The 18,673-nt window shown below is 46.3% G+C and overlaps 1 protein-coding gene across 4 annotated transcripts in view; it reads left to right on the forward strand.

The window, feature by feature from the left end:
- The window catches only part of LOC105012133 (microtubule-associated serine/threonine-protein kinase 1), a 73,802-nt gene that overhangs the window by 37,767 nt on the left and 17,362 nt on the right, over positions 1–18,673 (forward strand). For all 4 annotated transcript variants that reach the window (XM_010872771.4, XM_010872772.4, XM_010872773.4 and 1 more), the window contains 10 exons: positions 103–191; positions 300–375; positions 1,399–1,471; positions 7,698–7,858; positions 10,512–10,587; positions 10,745–10,954; positions 12,891–12,992; positions 15,449–15,581; positions 17,286–17,356; positions 17,711–17,787. In XM_010872771.4, coding sequence (XP_010871073.2) covers positions 103–191; positions 300–375; positions 1,399–1,471; positions 7,698–7,858; positions 10,512–10,587; positions 10,745–10,954; positions 12,891–12,992; positions 15,449–15,581; positions 17,286–17,356; positions 17,711–17,787 — 1,068 coding nt within the window. The remainder of the gene's footprint in view (positions 1–102; positions 192–299; positions 376–1,398; positions 1,472–7,697; positions 7,859–10,511; positions 10,588–10,744; positions 10,955–12,890; positions 12,993–15,448; positions 15,582–17,285; positions 17,357–17,710; positions 17,788–18,673) is intronic.

Here is an 18,673-nt window from a genome sequence, read left to right on the forward strand (position 1 = left end):
TTGTGATTACATGTGATGGGATTGCTGTATATATTGTTGTGTCAGGTTTACATGTGTTTTGATTGGTGTATATTGAAGGCTTGTTTTTTTGGTGTGTTTCAGCTGCCGTACCAGTAACAGGAAGAGCCTAATTCTAACCAGCACATCTCCCACTCTCCCTCGACCACATTCACCCCTTCCTGGGCATATAGGTATAACATTTGATACCGTCTTTACAGGAATGTATCTTGTGTTGTGCTTTACAGTTACGATGACAGTTCGTCTTATGTCTGTCCTCCGTCCTCTGCCCCCCCCCACAGGGAGCAGTCCCCTGGACAGCCCACGGAACTTCTCTCCTAGCGGTCCTGCCCACTTCTCTTTTGCTTCCTCGAGGAGGTGAATATTATCACAACGTTCACTACTACTAGCCAAAGTGCCACATCATTAACTGGTTAAATGTTTTATTCCAGACAAAATGTGACTTCTGCTTTAAACCCATCCAGAAATGTTACAAGGTGTCGAGGGCTGCCATATTACGTACAGTACTTATTAGTTATCTGTCTTCCTCGAGGGCAGACCAAGTTTTTAGTTTTTTTTACCATGTCATCTTGGGATTCAATCAAGCAACTTTTTTTAACAGTCTGGGGTTCTGACAAGATGGGGTTCTGAGAGTCTGGGGTTCTGACAAGATGGGGTTCTGAGAGTCTGGGGTTCTGAGAGTCTGGGGTTCTGACAGGATGGGGTTACGTCAGGATTAAGGGGTAAGACGTTCAGGTAGCACTCAGTATTATAATCTAATCTAGTAGTAATATCTACTAAATCTGATAATCTTACAATATAATCCGAAAGCCTTTGGCTAAACAGCACAATCAAACACGTAATGTAATACCAAATCTCCCATAGGAACATGACACACTCGTTTTGGAAGTGACAGCATTCCAGTGACAGACTCCCTCTTTCTGTGACCAGCTTACAGTACAATGAACCACGCAGAGTGACATGAGGTGCAGAGACGTTATTTACAGCCATTTGCTGGACAATGCCCATCTCCCCCTCTTTGTCACACACACTCCCACAGATTACAGACACCCGTTTGACACAGGCATGACAGAGTGTGTGTGTGTGTGTGTGTTTTGTGTGCACGTGACGGTCCCCGCCAGACGGACGTGCGTCCACGTGCCAAAATGGCCGTGCATCATCAGTCACCCCTGCATACTGTCAGACAGAATGAAAGAGGGAAGAGGGGCAGAGGGAGGTGTTAAATGAGAAGGGGGAAATGAGGCGAGCTAGCTAAAGATAATTGGTTGAACAGAAATGTCACTCAAGGAAGTACGAAAGTTGCGTACATTTTTTTTTGTTGGTATTAAATTGTATCCAATACCTCTTTCCCAACCCGTCTTTCCCCTGTCCCCTGTGCAGAGCGGACGGCCGAAGATGGTCCCTGGCGTCCCTTCCGTCTTCGGGATACGGCACCAACACCCCCAGTTCAACGGTAACTGTGTCCGCGCCCTTTGAACCCCGCGGGCCACAGGTCCCATCACAGACACACAGAACGAGCCCTTTGGCCTAATTACGAGACAAGGGGTCGAATTCCTCGTGACGTTTCCATAGTTTTTCGCGACCACGGACACGAGTGAACCTGACCGGTTGAATTGGTAGGGAGAACGATCTGAGACATTCAGGGTTTTTTCTGTTCTTTTAGGCATTAAATCAGAAGTTCAAACAATAATGTGCGGATCTAGCAGTTGCAACGTTGTTTTTGTTCATGCTCCGATTCACACAAATAACATTAGTGAAACTTAATATTCACATGAACAAGGAATGCATTTCCATATATTAGACATTAGACTGCTTGGTATGCAAGGTGGCATTAGGAAATTCATGTTCTGTGGAGTTGGATGTTCTACTTAGGTTTTGTTCTGCTTTGAAACCATTACACACCACACTAGCAGCCCCAACACACACACAAATGATCCACAGCCTTCTCCTTTCTATTTTGTGCAGTAAATCTCAGCTGAATATAGTTCAAATGCACCGTTGCTGTTGGTGAATATAACGTAGATGTTTCCCATAAAGCTTCAGTTGGAAAGCAGGACTAAAAATAAACAAGCACCACATCAGCTACTACCTCAGATCCCATTGGCAGCATAGGTATGCATATATTCATACCTTGAGTTATCGCTGTGTCCCAATCTTTCCTTACTGTGGCCTTTATGTGTGTGTGCGTGTGTGTATATGGTTGTGTGTGTCTCGCTCTACAACTGAAGGTAATAGAGTGCAAAAGAAAATGAGCCTGTATAAAAACATGAAGAGCTATGGCTTTCTCTATCCATCGCTATCACTCGCTGAACCACACGGGGTTACTGGTGAGAGGGGAGGAGGTCGGGTAGGTGAAAGGGAGAGGAAGGTGGGGGGGGGGAGGGAAACAAACCGAGAGGGAGGATATTTTGCGTGGTCCGTTTGGTAAGTAGTTCAGCTGAGGGATGAAATATCTGGGCTGGTTTGAGGTGAATCAGCTCAGAAGAGATGTCTGCCTGCAAATCAGAGGCGCAGTCGACTCTAAACACCACCATGCTTTAGTGAAGATGTTCCCCTCCTCAGTCAGCTCTGTCGCCTCCTCCTATCGCTCGTTAGTCCGTCTCCCTGTCCCCTCCTCAGTCAGCTCTGTCGCCTCCTCCTATCGCTCGTTAGTCCGTCTCCCTGTCCCCTCCTCAGTCAGCTCTGTCGCCTCCTCCTATCGCTCGTTAGTCCGTCTCCCTGTCCCCTCCTCAGTCAGCTCTGTCGCCTCCTCCTATCGCTCGTTAGTCCGTCTCCCTGTCCCCTCCTCAGTCAGCTCTGTCGCCTCCTCCTATCGCTCGTTAGTCCGTCTCCCTGTCCCCTCCTCAGTCAGCTCTGTCGCCTCCTCCTATCGCTCGTTAGTCCGTCTCCCTGTCCCCTCCTCAGTCAGCTCTGTCGCCTCCTCCTATCGCTCGTTAGTCCGTCTCCCTGTCCCCTCCTCAGTCAGCTCTGTCGCCTCCTCCTATCGCTCGTTAGTCCGTCTCCCTGTCCCCTCCTCAGTCAGCTCTGTCGCCTCCTCCTATCGCTCGTTAGTCCGTCTACCTGTCCCCTCCTCAGTCAGCTCTGTCGCCTCCTCCTATCGCTCGTTAGTCCGTCTCCCTGTCCCCTCCTCAGTCAGCTCTGTCGCCTCCTCCTATCGCTCGTTAGTCCGTCTCCCTGTCATGGTCTCTCCCTCCGTCACCAAAACTGTTCATCCATCACTTGCTTTTACCAACCTTCAACTCTGCAGTGCCGTTGACGTGATTGAAGACAGGCGCTCCCTCTCCTGTTCTCCTCATCCCTCTCTCTCCCCCCTCCTGTACTGTTCCTCCTCGTCCTCGTCCGCAGACAGCGGGTTTTAGACTTCCCCTCTTACATGGACCATTACATGCTTGATTAGCTGAGGCAGGACACCCGTACCAGGAGAGATGAAGAGGGGAGAGGAGGTGTGGGGGAGAGAGAAGACAGGGAGAGGAGATGAGAGAGACAGGGAGAAAGTGTATGAGAGAATGAGAGAGTCTTCAATTTGACATTCTTGTCACACTAAGAAACAACCCACCCACCACCCCCAATACACACACCCCAACCCCATAAAAACTGCACGGTACATTACAACAATGCCCCCCCCCTCCCCCCAGATCCTCAAACCTCCTGAAACAATTCCACGACTCAAACTCAACCCTACGGCACATAGAGACTGTACCCCTAAACAATAACACGGGCTGCATTGCCCCCCCCCCCCCACGACCCCCCCGACTAGTTCCTCCAAGTTAACCACACTGACAGTTTAGCTTGGGCAAACAAAACATTCAACAACACACATTCCCCTCCCCTGGCCGGAGTACCCTGTTCCAGACAAGAAAACACCCCCAACTTCACACACACGTCATCTGACTAGGACCTTGACAGCATCGATCTGGGAATGTGTGTTCGAAAGGAGAATTCACCTGGAGGCCAGAGCCCCATGAGGAATCCTCCACTGGAGACCCCGTGACTTTTAAGACACTGGACGTTTGTACGGCACCACCCGCCTGTACCAGCCATACTGTCGGACCCCAGAACCCCTTGTAACTGGTGACCTCTGACACCCGCTAGCTCGCTTAGTGCCTGACATTTACACAGATGGTGTGTAACGCCTCACTCCACACCTCCGCAAACTCCCCCCAGGTGTGCCTCCTGAACCTCCCGCCACTCCGCCTGTCATCTGCAGCGTTGGAAGCCACAGTGGCTCCTCCCCTCGTGCACTCCCGATGCCCGTCCTCGCTGGTTCCGGCATTTCTGGACCGCCGTTATGAACCCCTCCAGCTGGTTCCGGCGGTTCTGGACCGCCGTTATGAACCCCTCCAGCTGGTTCCGGCGGTTCTGGACCGCCGTTATGAACCCCTCCAGCTGGTTCCGGCGGTTCTGGACCTCCGTTATGAACCCCTCCAGCTGGTTCCGGCGGTTCTGGACCTCCGTTATGAACCCCTCCAGCAGCCGTGGTGAAGGAAGACCCAGACTACGGCGCAGGTTCATGAGGGGTTTTCCGCCCTCCACCCCCCAGGTCGTCGCAAGTCTTCCAGGGTCCTGATGCCTGCTAACGTCGAAGCGCCCTTACAGGAATGTCACAGAATGACGAGAAACCAAAGGAATCCTCCCCCGAGACCATCAACAGCCGCCAGGGCTTCAGAACCACAACACCAGGAATCAGAGACCTCCATCACGCGAGGGCATGGAAACTTCTGGTCAATAGCGTAGTTTAAAAACAGCTAACAATTAACCTAGCGACAAAACTCGCCTTCTTATCGAACACGACTACTGCTTTGTTCATCCCAGATGAAGAGTGAATGTGTTCAGCACCTGTCCATTCGCCAAATGGCAAAGCGGCACCTCCTCAACTCTAACTCCACCCACTTGGACACACCCGAAGGCGTGTCTGAGAGACAAAAAAGTGTATGACCCGCCGCACAAACCCAAACAACCCTCCCCCCGTTCCCCTTAAAAAAAAAAAAAACCTAACCAGGTGGAAAGGAGTGACGCAGACCTGGGTTTTCAGGAAAAGAAAAAAGGAAAGATCTGGAAACCATGCAAAAACAAGGTGATAGCCTAAAAAAAGAAAACCGAGAAGGCCCCACAACAAATAGCACCTCCAACACACTCACACACCTAGCATGAAAAAGAGAGCAGGAGAGATAAAGAGAGAGAAGGCATAGTCAATGATGAAGTAAAATAGGAAGAAGAAATGTGTAGGACATTTTGAAAGCTCCATTATACTGCTGTCTCTGTCTGTTTATCCCTCTCTCCTCCCCTCTTTCCATCTTTTCCTCTCATCTCCCCCTGTTTTTAATTGACACTGTTGACTGTGCAGTTAGCATTTAGAAGTGGTTTGGATTGTTACCAGAAAAGAGTCAGTGGCTGCAATGAACCCTCTCCCACACACACACACACGAACACACACACACACACGAACACACACACACACACACACGAACACACACACACACACACACGAACACACACACACACACGAACACACACACACACACGAACACACACACACACACGAACACACACACACACCAGCTCCCCAGTCCCTGAGGAAGACAAGTTCATTAAAGCCCTTCATTGATCCAGCCTGGTTTTTCCTGTGGCCCTATAACAGAAAAAATATTTTGTTTAACGGTGGTGGTGGTGGGGGGGTGGGGTCTATAGTGTAGAACCCCTGGGGGGTCGATGGCCACGTTAGCCTGTCGGAATCCAATTTTTGTTCGTTTTCCCCTCGCTGCCTCGAGTACTGGAGCTGTTATCTCGCCTTCCATCACACCCTGTTCTCCCTCCCTCCTACGCGCTCTATCACTGTTTTGTTTTGTTATATTGACATTTGTGCAGCCGTTTTGAAGCTCTGGAAACAACGCAATGTATCTTAGATGTAGCTGCACAATTTCAGGATTATTAACGGTTGAGCGCTCAGTCTCGGCGCCTCGCAGTCTCCAGCTCTCTCTGCTAAGGTTGTCTGGTGCCTACATTTTCATACCCCAACGTCCTTTCATCGTAATGTTTACGGTACAGTGGCGTACAGCCTAAATTTGGGGAACTACCGATTTTCGATAGATGCTGTTAGCATTTATAGAATGGTAATGAAAGCACGCTAATGAACATATAAACAATAGAAGAGCATCATGACCTAAAGTTGTGTGTCTGTGTGTGTGTGTGTTCCAGGTTGATATTTTGGGATGAGATGCCCCCCCCCCCCCCCCCAACAAAACTAAAATAATCTGTCCCAAAAAGGTCCTTTGAGCTGTCTCTACTAGGAAACGTGATTTCCTGCTTAGTTGTTACAATTGATAGCATAGTTTTAGTACTGGGATTAGTTTGAGTTATTACAGGTTCAGGATAAGAGTTCGTTTTAATCTTTCATGCTTTTTATGTTTCATCAAACTGAAAGGTGGTAACAGGTTTTTTCTGGAATAGCAACAGGCCGTACTCAAACCCACGCTGTGGCAGTATCTGTGCACCAGAGGCAGAGGCTTAGATCACTGGACCAAAGGAGACCGCTGGCTTAGGTTTAGGACCTGGGGATGGCTGACATGGATTTCTTGATTTTTCATCCTCGGTCCCCAAAAGGATGGAAAAACAAACATTGGTGTGTAAATGCCTGGGCCTCAGTGAGCAAAAGGCAATGGCAGAGGGTAGGAACACAAGCTCCACATTGTACAGAGAACGGATCCAAAGCTCTTCTATTGTGCCTAGTCCCCTTTTTAATTCAGCCATTCACATACATAACCGGCAAATTAAACCAAATGAATCACCCGCTGAGGTTTCTCTTGTGGTGATATTGAAAGAAGCACACTGTGTTTCAGGCGAGCCATTCGAATGTGGGGATGTCATGTGGAGTTTCAATGCAGGGGTGCAATTACTGATAAAAGCGTTAAAATGGGTACATCGTCTAATATTGGCCTAGAGAATGTTTTGAAGGATCAACAACTTGATCCTCATGATGTGTTTTTGAATATCTATTGCTGTGTATTAATTAAATGGTGAGCCTATATTTACCTCCAAATAATGAGCCATTATTTACCTCCAAATAGTGAGCCAGTGTTTACATCTAAAAAGTGAGGCATTATTTATCTCCAAATAGAGCCAATATTTACCTCTGATTAATGAGCCAAAATTTACCTCAAGTTATTAACTATGAATTAATGATTATTATAGTCTGTTAACAACTATACATGCTTGTAAGACAATCCTTTATATCTCATCATGCAAATACGTAATAGTTTATAAATGGTTTGTAATGACTTTCGAATGGTTAAATATGTCATTAACAAAGTTCCTTTAACCTCTTTATGAACTCTTTACAAATTTTTCCATATTATTACATTACTAAGGGGCGCTCCAAATATGCACATGTAAAACTAAATAAAAACACACGATGATACAATAGTAATGAGGGTATTAAAAACCTAAATATCCCAGGACAGATAGTGTGTTGCATACTGCCTGAGCCCACTGTTTCACTGCTCCATCTTTGTTTTGTGAAACACATTGTGCCGTTTGGCTGAGATTTTTTCGTGCTGAAGAGATGTTTCTGTTGCTGTGGTTACTGTACGTGGCCATTTCTCATTCCTCTCCGTCTCTCTCTCCCCGCCTCCTCCACACGCCTCCTCTCCTCCCGTACCACTCCTCTCATTCCACTCTTCCAGTCCTCCTCCTCGTCACAGGAACGACTGCACCAGCTGCCCTTCCAGCCTACCATGGACGAGCTGCACTTCCTTTCCAAGCACTTCGGCAGCACCGAGAGCATCACCGACGACGATGGCGGCCGTCGCTCACCACATGTGCGCCCCCGCTCCCGCAGTCTCAGGTGAGAGAGCTCATGGTTCAGGGTCGGGGATACTACCAGCCTCAGGTCCGAGAGGTCATGGTTCAGGGTGGGGGATACTACCAGCCTCCGATCCGAGAGGTCATGGTTCAAGGTGGGGGATACTACCAGCCTCAGGTCAGAGAGGTCATGGTTCAGGGTGGGGGCTACTACCAGCCTCAGGTCAGAGAGGTCATGGTTCAGAGTCAGGGATACTACCAGCCACAGGTCGGAGAGGTCATGGTTCAGGGTGGGGGATACTACCAGCCTCAGGTTACAGAGGTCTTGGTTCTTGGTCGGGGGTACTACCAGCCTCAGGTCAGAGAGGTCAAGGTTCAGGGTGGGGGATACTACCAGCCTCAGTTCAGAGAGGTCCAGGTACATGGTGGGGAATACTACCAGCCTCAGTTCAGGGAGGTCATGGTTCAGGGTCGGAGATAATTCCAGCCTCAGGTTACAGAGGTCATGGTTCTGGGTCGGGAGTACTACCATTTCACCAGATCTGTGTGTCTCACCAGTGGTATCAGTGCAAACAATAAAGTAGCCCTAAAGTACAAAGTCTGCCCTTCTGGCATTCAAACCCAGAGGCCCATACTACTCTGAGACGCTACCTGGTTGAGTATTAGTACCGGGTGTTAGGGTAGCTTGGGCTTTGTCGGTCTGCACTCTTGATTCACTGAAGTGTCTCCCCAGCGTGGGTAACACGGTACTCCTTGATTAAAGAGGGCTCCCGAGGAGATGTCCATTACAAAATATGGAGTCTGATTGGTTGATTATAGAGTTAGATAGAGAGTACTGCCTCTGATTTGTGGATTTACATAATTGAATAGACTGAAGGGTCCACATTGCTCACACACGCACACACACACACACACCCATGCACACACACACACACACACCCATGCACACACACACACACACACACATAGGCCAGAGACACACACACACTCACCGGGTTCATGTAAATCATGTCTGCTATTAATAATTGATTGTCTCTCTCATTCTTGTCAGTTGTCCACTGTCTATTTGTCTCTCTGTCTCAAACTCTCATTGGCTATTTTGTAGTGAGGTGTAAATGGGAGTGTGGTTGGAAAGGTTTACCACTTAGAAGGTTAATGGGGGACGGCTAGGGAAATGAATGCAAGACAACGTAACCTTAGTGATATGTAAAATATATATATATATATATATATATATATATATATATATAATCTCACTCCATATTGTTTGTAAAACATATGCAATCATAAATGACCATAATATGCTGGAAGTTCTTAGAAAAAGTAGCTAATCTTTCGTCACAAGTCAAACAACAAGGGACGATGTAGCAACCCGGAACTCGGTGATGATCAGTCTGGTCACTTGGATTAACATGTGTGTATGTGCCTATATCAGTTATCATAAGCGCCCATAAGGTGTAGGTCGTTTAACATCAACCATACAGTAAAATGGCATGTGTTCCCTGGTCTAACCGAAAGTTAATATGCCAAACTACTCAGGGATGACTAGAATGTCATGTGTTCCTGGGTCTAACAGAAAGTTAGTATGCCCATGACTCAGGGATGACTCGAAGGTCATATGTTCCTGAGCCTAACCAAACTGCTTCAAGAATTGTAGGACTCAGGGTCACCAAGACTTACTCAGGGTCACTTAGACTTACTTATGTGTGTGTAATTACCAGTAGCCCTACCAGCTTGACTATGGAGATGAACGAGGAATGCCGTAGTAATCTATATTCCAAAGTAATCCAATTTATTCCAATCAAGTAATAAAGTTACAATACATAATGTAGTTACATACCAACACGTTTCAACGTCCTCCCTAACAGCCTACTAATTATACCATAACTATTAAGACACTATAGCAGGAAGGTGTGCTAGGAGCTTCTGTTAAATATAGACTCATATTCAGGAGTCTATCGTTAACACAACGTGTTGGGAGGTCTCTTTAATGATGACAAACTCCTAAATATGACTACAACACAACGTGTCGGGAGGTCTCTTTAATGATGACAAACTCCTAAATATGACTACAACACAACGTGTCGGGAGGTCTCTTTAATGAGGACAACTCAAATAACTTTTTGGAAACATGGCTATTCATCCTAAAATCAGACATATCTAAAACACTCCCTCAAATAGTCACTAGCATTACTTTACCTTGGCAAACACAATGAACACAAAGGACAGGAACTGTCCCACTTAATCAATGCAAAATGATCAAATGGATGGGGCGTTGTTGCCAGTTGTTGTCTGTCTGACATGCAACAAGGACAATTATTTCTACAGTGTTCTTGTGAAGTTATGGAGAACAGGGAAAATCCAAACAGGACAGATAAATGTTCACTCAGAGTTTCACAGGTGAGCTCAGGAAGGTGGGGCTGATGGCCAACACCTGGTGTTCCAGATCTTTAGAGAAGCCAATGCTATGCAGGACCCCTAATTAACATCACCAAGGGTCTGTTGGAGACTTGGTGGGGCCAGACGCACCGCTTCATCGAAAACCCTTCCACTCCTCCTCAACAGACATTTCTCATTATGCTACAATTTCACTTAGTGTTTCCGTCTCTCTTTCGTTCTCTTCTTTTTTTCTCCCGCTTTTTGTTTCTGCTGCACTCAATCTCCGTCTTCCTCCGTGTCATTCTCTCTCCTCTAAGCCCGGGACGTTCACCGTCTTGCTATGACAATGAGATAGTAATGATGAACCACGTCTACAAGGAGCGCTTTCCCAAGGTCAGTATACACACACACACACACACACACATACATAAACACACATTCACCGTCACAAACACACAGACCCTGTCCTGACTGTAGCCCATCCTGGGCAACTCTGCCGGTGGATGCAGACGTAAAACTAGTTGCCCCTGTGACCTTTGACCTTCCTCAGGCCACCGCCCAGATGGAGGAGCGCCTGTCGGAGTTCATCCAGAACTTCGCCCCGGAGAGCGTGCTTCCACTGGCCGACGGGGTCCTCAGCTTCATCCACCACCAGATAGCAGAGCTGTCCAGGGATTGCCTGACCAAATCCCGGGACGGACTCATCACAACCGTGTACTTCTTTGAGCTGCAGGAAAAGCTGGAGAAGATGCTCAATGATGTAAGCCCGGGGTTGCATGCCAAATAGCATCCTATCCTCTGTGTTGTGCACTATTTAAGACCAGAGCTCTATGGGCAGAAGGGACCCTATTCTCAATGTAGTGCGTTACTTAAAAGTGCTTTCTGTAATTTATTTTTTGGCCACTGGTTGTAAAACTGTTGCCATCGTGCCAAAAAGGGTCCCCAGGAATTGTGTCATGTGTCATGTATCTGTCAGTTCGTGCATCATTATGAAAACTGCCGGCTTTCAAACCTGTAATTCCACGGATCAGGTATGAGGGATTCTGCACATCTATGCAGTGAGGGAATCCCCTGCTGATTTTGAAAGTTTGCCCACTGATAAAGAAATTATCAGTCTATCATTTTAAAAAGAATCCTGAAAAACGCATGTCAACAATGTTATAAATTGATTCGCATTTTAATGAGTGAAATAATTATTTGACCCCTCTGCAAAACATGACCTAGTACTTGGTGGCAAAACCCTTGTTGTCAATCACAGAGGTCAGATGTTTCTTGTAGTTGGCCACCAGGTTTGCACACATCTCAGGAGGGATTTTGTCCCACTTTTCTTTGCAGATCTTCTCCAAGTCATTAAGGTTTCGAGGCTGACGTTTGGCAACTCGAACCTTCAGCTCCCTCCACAGATTTTCTATGGGATTAAGGTCTGGAGACTGGCTAGGCCACTCCAGGACCTTAATGTGCTTCTTCTTGAGCCACTCTTGCTGCCTTGGCTGTGTGTTTGGGGTCATTGTCATTTTGGAATATCCATCCACGACCCATTTTCAATGCCCTGGCTGAGGGAAGGATGTTCTCACCCAAGATTTGACGGTACATGGCCCCGTCCATCGTCCCTTTGATGCGGTGAAGTTGTCCTGTCCCCTTAGCAGAAAAACACCCCCAAATCATAATGTTTCCACCTCCATGTTTGACGGTTGGGATGGTGTTCTTGGAGTCATAAGCAGCATTCCTCCTCTAATCACGGCGAGTTGATGCCAAAGAGCTTGTCCTTGACATCCTTGGACAGCTCTTTGGTCTTGGCCATGGTGGAGCATTTGGAATCTGATTGATTGCTTCTGTGGACAGATTTCTTTTATACAGGTAACAAGCTGAGATTAGGAGCACTCCCTTTAACAGTGTGCTCCTAATCTCAGCTCGTTACCTGTATATAAGACACCTGGGAGCCAGAAATCACTCTGATTGAGAGGGGATCAAATACTTATTTCACTCATTAAATTCAAATCAAATTATAACTTTTTTGACATGCGTTTTTTCTGGATTTCTCTCACTGTTCAAATAAACCTACCATTAAAATGAGAGACTGATAATTTCTTTGTCAGTGGGCAAACGTACAAATTCAACAGGGGATCAAATACCTTTTCCCTCCCTATACAACATATTACACATCCAGCTCAAAATGGGAGATTTAAAAAAACTATTCAGTTAATCCAAAAACCAGAGGGCCTTGGGGATCCTCTTCAAAGCCCCGGTCAGACAGATTGCACCATTATTGTATGACTGTCCATTTTATTTGTATCATTTTATTTTATCTTTATTTAACAACATTGAACTAAGCCATTGCTTGCCTTCAAGTTCATGTTCTTTTATATACATTTCAGTTTTAATGTAACTATGACCATTCTGCTATTGAAATAAAACAAACTGCCAGACTCTACAAGATTATTCCCTGATTAATCAAACATTCCTGCTAAACCGCATGCCACAGAGGGGATTTATTTTTACTCCAGCACCCCCAACTTAAAACATCTTCCCACAGCCGGGACCTCTGGATACTTTAAGACAGGGTTTTGTCTCTGATTGCATTTTGAAATGTTGCTCAGCCATAAATGAAAGGACACTGCTAACAGCCAGTTAGAAGTGATAAAATAAAGAAGACAATCTGATTCATATCTCTCTCTCTCTCTTTCTTTCACTCTCAGGCCTATGAGCGTTCCGAGAGTTCCGAGTTGACCTTCGTCACTGAGCTGGTCAAAAAGCTTTTCATCATAATTTCCCGTCCCGCCAGGCTCCTGGAATGTCTAGTAAGTTCCATCACAATTCCTATCTCCGCTATCATCCTTTATCGCTATCATCCTTTTTCACTATCACGCTTTATCACTATCACCCAGTATCACAATCATCCTTTATCACTATCACTCACTATCACTATCATCCTTTATCACTATCACGCTTTATCACTATCACTCACTATCACTATCATACTTTATCACTATCACCCACTATCACTATCATCCTCTGTCACTATCACCCACGGTCACTATCATCCTCTATCACTAACATCCTCCTCTCTGTCCAAGTACCCATTAATCAGGGTCCACGAATGGCCAGCTTATTCCAAGTCAACTGACCTCACAGCTAAATATACCTGAAACAAGAGAAAAACGGAACATGTTCCTTTGGATACTGCATCCTTTGTAGAGGGAGAGAGTCACAAGGATGTTTTCCTAACGGAACGCCGTGAGCTCTACACCCACGTACACTGCAGGCAAGGACCAACACCATGTGAAATGCCAGCTGAAATGGACTGCACCGGGGGCGTAATGGTTCACCAAACCCAAAGACCTGAGGTTTCGGGATTATGATCAGATTTGGTTTCGGTACACTAGCAAGATGGTCTTGACAGAATTGTTCAGTTGGGCCTCAATTTTTCCACCTTAATGCTGCGTTTGTTACCGTGTGGGAGGTGGGAATTACAAGTTGAATGCATCCTTGTTCTTTGAGAACTTGAGAAATGCTTATTGGCTTACGAACAACAAGCTGTGTCAACCATAAACTACAGGACCAACAACAGCAACTGACCAGTAACATGAAATGTTGCTAGACTGAATCCCAGAGCCGGCGCAGGGAAAAATCTGGCGCATGGTCAGTCTTGGTCGGTCCCTGGATGGGGTACAAGATGCTACTGGAAGTGGTGTTGCAGAGCCAGTAGGGGGCGCTCATCGCAATGCCCCAGGGTGCCATCTTTCGGATGGCGATGTTAAATGGTTGTCTGACTCTCTGTGCTCTCTAGAGATCCCATGGGACTTATTGTAAGAGTGGGGCTGTTAACCCCGTTGTCTGGGCTACTTTTCCAGGCATCACGACTACCTAATCATTCACAGCTTCCAATTGGTTCATTATTCCCCTCTTAGCGCCCCTGGAACTAATAGGAAATGTTAAAGTACTGTAGTTACTAAATGTATGCAATCAATAATGTATGGAAATTACTCGGGATGAGAGCCTTGGCTAAATGACTAAAACGTAAAAATGTTGGCAGTGGAATGGGCACTTGTTCTTGTTGAGCATGGCGACATAGTGCTGTTGTAACTGAATCCACCGCCCGCTATCCATAATCATAGTCCCTGAGTTATGATGGGGAATTCTCCAATTCGGGCGCAGTAACTGCACCCCTCGACCATCGCTCAGAACTAGTTGCTAGCTACGCCTGTTGATGCGCCTCACGCGAAGGCCAATAAGGCGGCGGCTATGATTCGAAATTTGCATTCAAACATTTCTACCCGTTCTGTTTTGACTGTATGGTACTAACCTGAAATGCATTCCTCCTCTTAGATATGCTAAGATGTTGTTATTATGGGGGTTTTTGGTTAAGATGGGGTTTTTGGTCGCCGTTCCGAAAGGGTTGGGTGTTTGTACGTGTGCCGCTAGCTACAGACATGTAAGTCAATGAGGAGCAATCTGCTTTACATGGGAGGGAGTATATGTCCCCTGGATTTCACACACTGATTGATGGCCTGACATCTTCTCTAGTCACGCCCCCCCCCCCACGCCGTTTCCTGTCTCTTCTTCCCGTTGCCGGGGCAACCGGCAGGATAGGTCGACAGGGTCAGGCTGGATGGTTCTTGTCGTGTCAGTTATAATAGTCTGGGAGGGATGGGGAGAGGGGTTGATGGAGAGATATGCTGAGCGAGAGAGAGAGAGAGAGAGAGAGAGAGAGAGAGGGACAGGGCAAAAGAGAGAAAATAAGAATGAGGGATGAAGAGAGAGAGAGACGTAGTCAGCATATACACTGGCATCAGCCCTTGTAATCACAGCCTCCTCTGATCGGGGAGATATGTCCGTGGCACGCTAGGAGAACATCACCATAGATGGAGGCAGCATAGTGCCAAACAGGATGCAATGCGACACTTAAGTCAGCCTAATATTGCGTCTCTGTGTGAACTCCACAGAAGTCCACGGAACATGGGGACCAGGAGAAAGAGGTTCGCACAGAGCAATGTGATCTTTTCACTGTATTTGTGTGGATTCACCAAGAGTCCAAGGTCAGGGAACATGGGAACCGGGGAAACAGCCTTCCCTTGGCTCTCTGGTTTCTAACCACACTTTTTTACCACACAGCCAGGATAGAGGAAAGAGATGAAGATGCTGTGTGTCACACTCTATGCTGTCCCCCTCCCTGTAAATACCTACCGACCTGTGCACGGTCAACGAGGGGGGCTTTGTGTGCGTCACACCCCATATTGTCCCCCTCTTTCTGCAGGAGTTCAATCCGGAGGAGTTCTACCACCTGCTGGAGGCCGCGGAGGACCACGCCAAGGAGGGACACCTGATGAAGACGGACATCCCTCGTTACATCATCAGCCAGCTGGGACTGACCCGGGACCCTCTGGAGGGTGAGGCGCGCTCACGTTTTGGCGTTACTCTCCTTGTGAGGACGAGCAGTCAAATACCATAAAGACGCCGGTTCACTAAAACTAAACTCAAACCTAACTATAACACCAAACCCTAAAAGTAAGCTCTAACCCTATGCATAACCCCTATGCCTACTTCTAACATAAACCCAAACATTAATTATTATCGTGAAAGGCATATTTGCCAAGAGAGGGCCTGGCAAAATCTACTCACTTTGGGGACTTTTCCCATGGTTTATTGGACCAGTCACACTTCATGGAGAGGGAGAAGGTGGGAGGACAGAGAGTAGTGACAGATTCAGAAAGGAACTAAGGACTGGAGGGTGAGGGATGAAAGGAAGCAGAAAGAAAGAGGGAGGGAGGGAGGTAGGGAGAGAAGGAAAGAAGAAAGGCAAGAGGGAGCAAAGAGGGACTGAAAGAGACAGTTTGGACTACTAGGATCCTCTGGGGGGGGGGGGGTGGAGGAGAGAGGAAACATTGAGCTCTTTAATGAAGTGGAGAAGGGCGAGGACTGAGACAGAGTCAGCCAACAGGGAATGACTGAGTGGAGGTTGAGACTGTGGAAAAAGAAACGTGAAGGGACAGATTGAGTGCATCACGAACCTGTAGACGCCAAACAAGATGAAATGAAAGCTCGGTGGTGTACGCTGGGATATCTCAACCCACATTTTGACAACCACATTCCTCCTGAGGGCTTGTTGTATGTAATTAACCGTAAAAGCCAGCAGAAATAACCGTAGGAACAAAACAAAGACTTTCTGGCATGAGAAAGACTAAGCATCTTGCCATTTCTTCAGCCAGCATCAGTGGGCAGGAATCCACCAGGCTGATTCCTGATCTGTTTATACTGTCTTGTCTCGTCATTGTCACAGCAGACCTTGGCAGGACAGCACAACCAGACCAGGAACCAGGCGACCTGAAGAACGTATTGAGATACACAGAGAACTCCCTTCGCTAATTAAGCGCTGTACACATTGTCATTAATCTTCATATTTACAGAACACACACCAGCCCCCAAACTCTGGCTCTGGTTAAGTCAATTAATTGAATTCATACTTGTCACAGTGGCGAATCCATCACAAGCTATTTGTTATGCTACACCAGGTAAAAGGTTTAGAACAGGACTGGGTGCAATTTGTCAACTGTTTGTATGTCTGGTTAAAAATATACTAGTCTGGTTTTAGTGGGTTGTCACAGTTCACTTTCACACTTCTTTTTGCAAGCGAGCCCATGTTTTAGCACTTCTCTGTTCACATCTACACAAATATTCACACAAGTTGGATCCTAATCTCTCCCTTCCTCACACTATCTCCGTCCCAGTCTCTCTCCGTCAAGCACTCTAGCTGTTATTCACAGAGATTAACAAATCAAAGACATTTTGTTTCAATGGTAATGGTACCGCAATCAGGGTTTTAATTGAAGTCAGGTTCAGTATAAAGACGACATCAGTCAAGGCTTAACATTTTGTTCTGCTAGATTTGTGTAAAGCGAAGTACTTGGGGATGGTGATAGCCACAGGGCATATTGGAAAAGAAATCTTCCCATTGCCGCTACATTTTACATGTGTTTCTACATGTTCTAACTTTTACGGTTTTGTCAAAATATCTCTCAATGTGTGTAAACACAATGCTGTTCGTCAGCAGAAAATAAACTGTAATGAATGTTGAATCACGTGTTTTGGTCCAGACATTGTGAGCATGGACAACTACTACGATAGCGAAGGTCCCCACACACCAGAAACAGACGACTCGACAGAGGTGAGGACCCTCCAGTCCCTGCGAAATGAACACACAGACACACCACCATACCACCATGATCTTAAGCACACCAAATTGGTGTGATATATTATGAATTGGATTTGTATCATCATACAACATGGATGACGTAGTACACAAGTGGATGATGTGGTACACAAGTGGATGATGTGGTACACAAGTGCATGATGTGGTACACAATTGGATGTCTTAGCACACAACTGCATAACAGAACAAAATAAACAGGGACCCGTTTTGGCTAATGAGCATCACTTTACTACTGGCTGACTTGATACAAAATATTCTCTGTACGTCTTCTAGTTAGGTTTGACTGAGCTTGCCTGCTTGTGCTCTTAGGGGAAGATGAAAGCTATGAAACCCCCATGTGAAGGGGACTTTCAGACGATCAAGCTGATCAGCAATGGGGCATATGGGCAAGTCTCTTAACTAACATTATTGGCATATTATTGGCATAATACACGTTTTTTCTTCTTATGGCTCTGTGCTCCAAAGATTTGGATTTGAAGTCAACCAATAGCTATTAGGTTAAAGTATAGATTATCCTCTTCTACTTCTGGGTATTTGTGTACATATTGGCTTTATTATTTAGAAATGACAACACTTTGTGTACATGGTCCTTCTATTTCAGGCCACAACGTGTTGGGACAATTGGCCTTATAGGTGATTCTGGTTAGTTACGTGTGTTCCATCACATTATTTGGGCAGGCATAATACAAGTCAATATCAAGTCTTGATTACAGGCTTCGCGTTTGCCTTTGGAGTCTGCTGTTGTTGATGGCAATAGAAGTCAAGGAGGCTAATGAAATCAGAAATGGGACGCCAAAACCGTAGGCTTCCCAGAAACAATACTTTGGAACATTATGAAAAAAAGAAGGAAGGCATTGGTGAGCTCAGCACCAAACAGCCAGGTAGGCCGGGGAAGACCTCCACAGTAGTTCACTTCAGAATGCTCGCCATAATAGATAGAATATCAGACAGCTCAGGAAAACTCTCCAGGAAGTAGCTGCGGATGTGTCAGCCATTACTGTCTGCAAAAAGCTTCACCAGCAGAACTACAGAGGCCACACTTGATGCAAAACACTTTTTGGCCTCAGAAACATGACGGCCGGGTTACACTTTCTAAAAGGGCCTGCAGAGTTTGGGAAAAATATGACATGGGATACAGATGAACATGCATCAGTGAAGGCAAGAAGAAAGTGTAGGAAAAAAGGATGTGGCCAAGATCCACAGCATTGCACATCTAACCTAACATTAATGTCTGTGAAATATCGTGGAGGAGGTGTTATGGCTTGGTCTTGT

The sequence above is a fragment of the Esox lucius genome, chromosome 9 (assembly GCF_011004845.1).
Source record: "Esox lucius isolate fEsoLuc1 chromosome 9, fEsoLuc1.pri, whole genome shotgun sequence".
In the NCBI taxonomy this organism is placed as follows: Eukaryota; Metazoa; Chordata; class Actinopteri; order Esociformes; family Esocidae; genus Esox; species Esox lucius.